Here is a 7,751-nt window from a genome sequence, read left to right on the forward strand (position 1 = left end):
TAGTAGTAGTAGTAGCGGTAGCAGTGGCAGTGGCAGTGGCAGTGGCAGTAGCAGTGGCAGTGACAGTAGCAGTAGCTAGCATTAGTAGTAGCAGTAGCAGTAGTAGCAGTATTATGTTTACCCATTTCCTTTGTGTTTTTTGTCAATCCAATAACAAGCTGTGATGAGAATGGCTATCACCGCGATGACCACACAAGACGACACCACCACAACAGTAACGGCCGGAGAGCTGTCTGAGCTAGTAGTAGTAGTAGTAGTAGTAGTAAGATATTTTGGCTGTGAAGTTGGGTTATCCATTCCTATGCAATAATAAAATATGATGCATTACAGATTGCGCATTCCACTTTACGTGTTAATGCACTTTTTATGCGTTGACCATTATGAGCCATAGAATGTGAAGTTGTGTTGTTATTTATTAAGCTTTGTCAAAACTATAACATTTCTTTGACCAAAAAAACTGTCATGGTGTGCCTATATGGTCGTCCTGCGAAGAAACCATAGACATATTTAGGCATTTCACATTTTGATAGTCTGGATATGGATTTAAAGAAAGTACCCCCTTAAAAAATGAAAGACTGTATTTATACACTGTTGAATATCTATATTCATTAAGGCGGAATTGACAAGGTTTATACCTTGCGTACACAGAATGTATACTAACAGTGTACGGACACAGTGTGGACATGGTGTGAACACAGTGTAATGCAATGTCCATACTGTGTCCACACTGTCAGCTATTGCTGACAATTCTGCCATAGTCAATATAGACAACACTGTGATGATGTTTCTAGGTTTCTTCAACAAGCCTTAAAATCACAATAATGTTTTCAAGTATTTTGTTTGAAATCGAGTTTGCTAAAATACAGAGAATACGGTGTATTTTATTGATCTCTAGCTGACCGTCTATCACATGCTATATTTAAAAGTGCAGTTACAATTACGACGTCAGACACAATAAAATTGAATCTCTTCAGATTCTACTGGTGCTTGGATTCTCCACAGCGCTTTCGTGGTCCAGAAGTGTACAGAATCAAAAAAGGTCCAGACTTCGATTTAATTGGTGAAGACTAAAATATGGGCATATACAAAATTATATATGTTTTGGACGTTAAAGAAGAATTGGCGAGTGAACAGAATATCAGGGACGGATCCTGGGCTACGGGGGCTAAGCATTTTTAGACAAAATATTAAAAACCACCCCACCCCCGCTCTGGGCTTTCCACCTCACATGGCCCTTACCCAGATTTTTCTCTGGATTCGCCTCTTAAAATTGCCAAAACTGGCTATCAAACCCGGATTGTCGAGTCGAAAAGCCAAGCGATTAAGGCAGAGGCACCGCAACCTACAGCCAAAATATTGGCGCTGGTTCGAGCGGCACACTTTCTTAAGGTTACGGTGGTACGTGGAACAAGTCTTCTTGGGTAAGGACCACAGGCCCAGTATAACATAATTGGCTCATGTGCACTATAAAGAACCCAGGAAATCTTTCGAGACGAGTAGGAGGTTACCCAGGTGTTCAGGTCATATTACCCCTTAGACAGATGATAACAGTTGGTACCAGTTTATTGGGTATCTCAGACACGAAAGGAACCTTATAGGGGAGAGGAAAGTTTTTGTACTACAAGCTACAGTACTGTAGACCACGCCAGTGGCGGCGCCAGGATTTCCCCGACGGAGGGTCCAAGGTCCCCGACGGGGGAGGGGGGGCTGATGTCTCCGATGAGAAAAAGTGGGCGTGGTCGGGCGTCACTAAAAACCTTTCGAAAGTGGTCCAGTAGCCCCCGAAAATATCACAATTTAGGGGTTTCAAGGGCTTATTTAATCGATTTTAGAGTATATTGTTATGTACAATGTACATATATTTTTTTCTCCCAGACGAATTGTGGTTTTTTCCCCCGGGGGGGGGGGAGGCCTGACAGATGATAACAGTTGGTACCAGTTTATTGGGTATCTCAGACACGAAAGGAACCTTATAGGGGAGAGGAAAGTTATTGTACTACAAGCTACTGTAGACCACGCCAGTGGCGGCGCCAGGATTTCCCCGACGGACGTTCAGTTTCTATATTTGGTCATAGTATTGACAAACACAATAATACAAATTCAATTCAAGAATAGGGAAATAAATATACATGAAAATGTGTTTTTCTAAGTAGATTAAACAACTAATTAACAATGACAAGCTCCAATATCTTTTTTATGCAACTGGGTAGATGGCGCTATCACGACCATTATTAGTATTGTTTGGAGCTTTGCATGGCGAAGTAATAACATATATGTTGAAGCTTGCGGTACACCACGTAGGTAGTTCTGAAAAGAACTTTTGTAGTTGAGAAAGTCTCGACGTTTCGATTGAGATGCTTCAATCGTCTTTAGGAGAATAATATCTGCAGAATTTCCAAACAGAGAAATACTTATATGTTGGGTAGAGAGTCTGGTTGGTGATTGGATGGATAAACTGACCGTATGCAGATTTCTCAACTACTTCGCTAGAATATAAGGCCGAAATCCAACATCACCAAGATTGAACGAAATGCATTAAAAAGTCTTCGTGCTGACCCCACTATCCATATTTTACCAGCGGACAAGGGCAATGCAACGGTCATCATGAATGTCGCTCAGTAGGCCTACTACGGCCCATCGTTTCTTCGCGAGGATCACCAACCTACCCTCACGCCAAGTATATTGTCAGGATACTGTATCCACTGGTAGGCAATACTGGTCATCATGTAACCAACTTTCAACACTTTGTGAAGACCATCCGGGATGTTTACCTTGAATCTACAGATACTCTTGTTAGCTTTGACATCAAATCACTATTCACAAACGTACCGGTCAAGGAGGCTTGTCTAATAGCCACACACCGTCTACAGTAGGATCACACTTTCCAAGAAAGAACAGATCTGATCTCTGGCTGCGATACGTCGATGACACATTCATCATTTGGCAACACAGTAAGGTTTACTTAGATGGTTTTCTAGATCACCTGAATTCTCAGCACAAAGCAATCACGTTTACCATGGATGAGGAACACAATCGCTCTTTACCTTTTCTTGATGTTTTGGTAACCAGACAGGAAACAGGGACTTTTTGTCACATGCAGTCTATCGAAAACCAACACACACCGACAGATATCTAAACAAACGCTCCTTTCACCATCCGTCCACCAAGAAGGGAGTTTGTAGCACACTCATCGGAAGAGCACATAGTACATCAGCGACCACAACTTCACCCAGAAAGAAGTGCAACATGTTAAGGAAGCGATAAATCGGAATGGTTATCACACGAGAGACATTGCTACACCCAAACCCAGCAATAGGCGAGATAATGCGGAATCGAGAAACTCTGTATGCTTACCATACAAGGATAAACTACCAGCACAGAGTCAGCCAGAAATTTATCGGATCCTGTGCGAATGTGGAAAGGTTTACATTGGTGAAACAGGACGAGATCTCAGTACTAGGCTCAAGGAACACCAAGGCCATACCAGGAGAGGGGAACAACAAAAATCGTCCATAGTCATGCACTCCCACAGTCAAAAACACCGTGTACATTGGAACAAAGCCGAACTAATAGCCACTGTACCATCGTGGCACTCCAGAAAGACAAGAGAAGCCATAGAAATCCACAAACACAATACTGTAGCCTACATCAAGATATCGGATTTGTTATTATAAGCGATATTTGGCTGTCAATGTTTAATCGGGCCTAGTTCTAAGCAGCCCGACCATTTCTCTTTTTTTCCGCCTTACTGGAACTATGCCTTTGTTTTTGGTCGTTCTCATTCCCTTTCCCGCCACTCTGGAACTATGCCTTTGTTTTGGTCATTCCCACCCTTTCCCGCCACTGGAACCATGCCTTTGTTTAAGCGTTCTTCTCATTGGTCAGTTTGTCCATCCAATCACAACCAGCCTCTCTACCCAACATATAAGTATTTCTCTGTTTGGAATTTCTGCAGATAGTATTCTCCTAAAGACGATTGAAGCATCTAAATCGAAACGTCGAGACTTTCTCAACTACAACAGTTCTTTTCAGAACTACCCACGTGGTGTACCGCAAGCTTCAACATATATGCCATTATTATTATTCTATAAATCGCATGAATACGTATTGCTCAATGAATCTTCAGGAGGACATCGACCGCTCCTTAAATAAATACTGTACCTACTTACCAGGCATGGCTGTACTATAACTTTCATTCATGCATCGGCCCATATCTTTACTACAATTTATACAGCACGTACATACCGGTGTTATCACTAAACATTAAAAAAAATATTCGATATTTAATTGTTTTGCTTGGTGTGTAATTGCCCTACCTATTATTTTAAAAAAAACAACTTCAAGATAAAAATAAATATAAAAACAACACTAATAATAATAATATTAATAATAATAAATATTGTGATAATGATAATTAAAATGATGGTGATGATGATGATAAGGATAACGGTAACGGCAATGGTACTATCAATATCAGTAACAAAAAATAATACAATTTAAATCAAAACATTTCTTTAAAAAATTGCGAGTAAATGCTATTGGTCATTATTCAAAGATCGCCAGTAAGTCAGTCAATTGAGGTGCTAAACTAATAACGTGATAGTAAAAAAATAAATTTTTAAAAACTTACTAGGCATGGAAAAACATGGCATCCCATTAGATTGACCTGTACCCGAGCAAGCCGTATTGTCATTGACCATGCGGTACCTACACTTTCCTGATAAAAATTGATTAGTTAGTATTTTCATTTCATTATCATCTTATTGTTGTTGCTGTCGTCGTTGTTGTCGTCGTCGCCTTTCTGATCAGATTTTCAAGGCGAGTGTCATAACCAGTAGACCACGGAGGCTTCATGGTTGAACAGATTCAAATACCACCAGATACACTCCATTACACAATAGGTACGGCTAGAAACAAATAGGTGCATATAATATATCAAGGTAGCCGTTAACACTGTTAAATCATATATAAATCATCAAAGAAAGGTAAATACAGTGTTCGAATAAAGGACATAATAATACATCGTGTAGCATAGCTCTCAACGAATGTAGTCCTGTAAGGGTAATTTAATTATAATGCGTACTTTCACATTCTTTGGGATTTTCCTTTCTTATAGAAGGGGTATAATGCCATCAGATTTTTTGTAAACTTGGCAATGCTGTTATTTAATTCTTTTATCAAGTTGTTGGATAAGAGCTTGTTGCCTAGACAGCTAAAACCTGGTTAACTCACTGTCCCACTGGTTCATGATTCTTTTTAGTCTAGCAATGCTCTCCCCAGTCTGTGCAATGTCGTCAGCATAACCGAACTATTCTGCTTTGTAACTTAATAATTAAATTTGTTATGACCTGGTTGAGATAAAGGATGAACAGACGGGGTGAGAGGACACTTCTTTGACTTAACCGGTGTTGACGGAAAGTATTTTGTACCTCCAAGGGCAGTGTTGCTTTGATTTCGATGTGTTGATTGCCTTGAATAGTAAACTGCTGACCCCAATCTCATCGATCACCTTCCACATTCTCCCTTGGGACTCTGTCAAAGCCTTTCTCCAGATCTAGAAAGCAGATGTGCTGATCAATGTCATATTCCCAGCTTTTCTCCAAGAATAGTTTTAAGGCGGCGATCTGGTCCACAGTTCCTCTCCCGGGTCTAAAACCACACTGGGTTTCCGAGAGGACACTTTCCGAATGCGATCTTAATCTTCTTTCTAGTAGTCTTTCATAAAGTTTGCTAACATATCATCGATCATAGGTCAAATCATAGATTAGTTCCATTCTTCCATTTATTCCGGTGATAACTCCCCCTGTGTTGCTCTTTAGACTACAGTATATTAGTTTGTCATTTCTTCTGCTTTTGTTAGGATTTGGACATACTATAAAGCAGTTTCTTTGTACCTTGGGCGTCTGCCTCTAAATCCTTTCCTTTTTACATGATTGACGTGATTTTTCTGTTGTTCATAAGCAACCTTACTGTCTGGAAAATTACAGGAAGAATGTTTCTTACCCAAATAAAGGTTGTCCTCAGGGTGCTGGTATAGCAGATCTATGTTGCTGGCTTTGGTTGTTAGTTGGTCGTGGGCTATTCGACACATTCTATGGGGACAACCCGAAACCACCTTTCTCTTTGGAGTTCATTGATTCGTTTTCAAGAGGGGGAAAAACCTTGAATTTTGAAGAACTTAAAAGTCATCAAGAGGCACTTCAGAAGTCGGGAAAGCTCATTTCCTGCCATCTGGGAATCAAAATTTTCTGGGGGTGGGAGAACCCCGGACCCCATATTTCTTTTTGGGATTTATCAATTCATGGAAACAAGTACGTACCGGTATGCAACTACTCATTTTTTTATGTATGTATACACACATTAAGTACGAATTTGAAAAATTCAAGAAGGGAAAACTTTGAATTTTTATGAACCTAAAAGTCATTAAAAGACAATTCAGAAGTCGGGAAAGCTCATTTTCCCGCCATCTAGAAATCGAAATTTTTCCGGGGGAAACCCGGACCCCCTATCTTTTTGGGATTTATCGATTCATGTAAAAATAATACGTAGGCCTATGCAAGTACTCAATTTTTTATGTATGTATACATAAGGCCTATTTACTGTAATAAGAATGAGAAAAAAAATCAAATATCGTGGTGTGCCAATAAGAAACAGCACAATAAAGTATTTAATCATTATTATCATAATATCATTAATCTTACAAGATTATTACTATTCTTATATAAATTAAAGTCAACTTACCATTCTCCTTATGCAGCTTACAGCAGCAACTGCAAACACAAAAAAATGTAATTGTTATTTTTTTGTTATTATTATTATTATATTTATATTATTATGGCGAAAAAACATCTATGATGTAACAACACTACAATCCCAGAAATTGCATTCTCAGACTTAAAATATTTATTTTAATTTATTTTTTTTTTTATTGATCGATCAATAAATAGATTAATCAATTAATCAATCAATAAATCATTCATTTATTCATTCTTTCATTTTATATATATTTTTATGTTAGAAAATATTTCTGTTATATTTGTATATATCTTAATGTTTATGTGTAATTTTTTTTTATGTATATTTGAATGAAATATACACAGAATCATAATAATTTTAAAAAATGTTCATTTTGACTGAGGTACCAGACGTGTTAACACCTACCTCAGACCCACCATGGCTGGAGGATGAGGCAAAAAAAAAACGTAAGGATGGAGCAGTCTGAATTGCTGGAAATTCTGACACTTCAATATCAAAATATTACACTTGGGGCTGGGCTGAGATGAAAAAATGTATGGGTGTAATGGCGGGTGCGTACCTTTGGTCCGAAAGGTGTTTAGCTCGAAGGCCCATTGGTCCGGAGGGTCTTTGGTCCGAAGGCCCGTTAGTCCGAAGGGTCTTTGGTTCGAAGGTCCATTGGTCCGAAGGCCCGTTGGTCCGAATTAGTGACCATTTTCCCAGGAATGCAGGTTATACGGCAGTAAAACAAATTCCTTACAATTTATGGAGTAAATTAAGAAAGATCACTTTTCTAAAACAATATTCCCTAATATTTTCACTAACAACATATAAGACCAAGTAAAAAAAAATACTAGTTCTTGTCACCTCCCTCACACATTTTAGCTGCCTCACCATTAAAAAATATATATATATTTCCTATATTTTGTGAAATGTACGAAAATCTGGCTAACACACATCAGTAAAATTCTTCTCTCGATCGTGGATAGAGGGAGATGTTCCCAGTGAGAATTTCA

The 7,751-nt window shown here is 38.8% G+C and overlaps 1 protein-coding gene across 1 annotated transcript; it reads right to left on the bottom strand.

Moving 5' to 3' along the window:
• Nucleotides 1-121: 121 nt before the first annotated feature.
• LOC117099979 lies at nucleotides 122-6,770 on the bottom strand (the record flags this gene model as incomplete). The annotated part of the gene is made up of 4 exons (XM_033239506.1): nucleotides 6,742-6,770; nucleotides 4,631-4,717; nucleotides 4,170-4,256; nucleotides 122-299 (listed from the first exon to the last, which is right to left on the bottom strand). Coding segments are annotated over exons 2-4 (335 nt in total), but the record flags the coding sequence as incomplete, so codon positions are not given.
• Nucleotides 6,771-7,751: the final 981 nt, after the last annotated feature.

This window comes from Anneissia japonica, unplaced genomic scaffold (assembly GCF_011630105.1).
Source record: "Anneissia japonica isolate Jap-2015-1 unplaced genomic scaffold, ASM1163010v1 scaffold12138_len13863_cov90, whole genome shotgun sequence".
NCBI lineage: Eukaryota > Metazoa > Echinodermata > Crinoidea > Comatulida > Comatulidae > Anneissia > Anneissia japonica.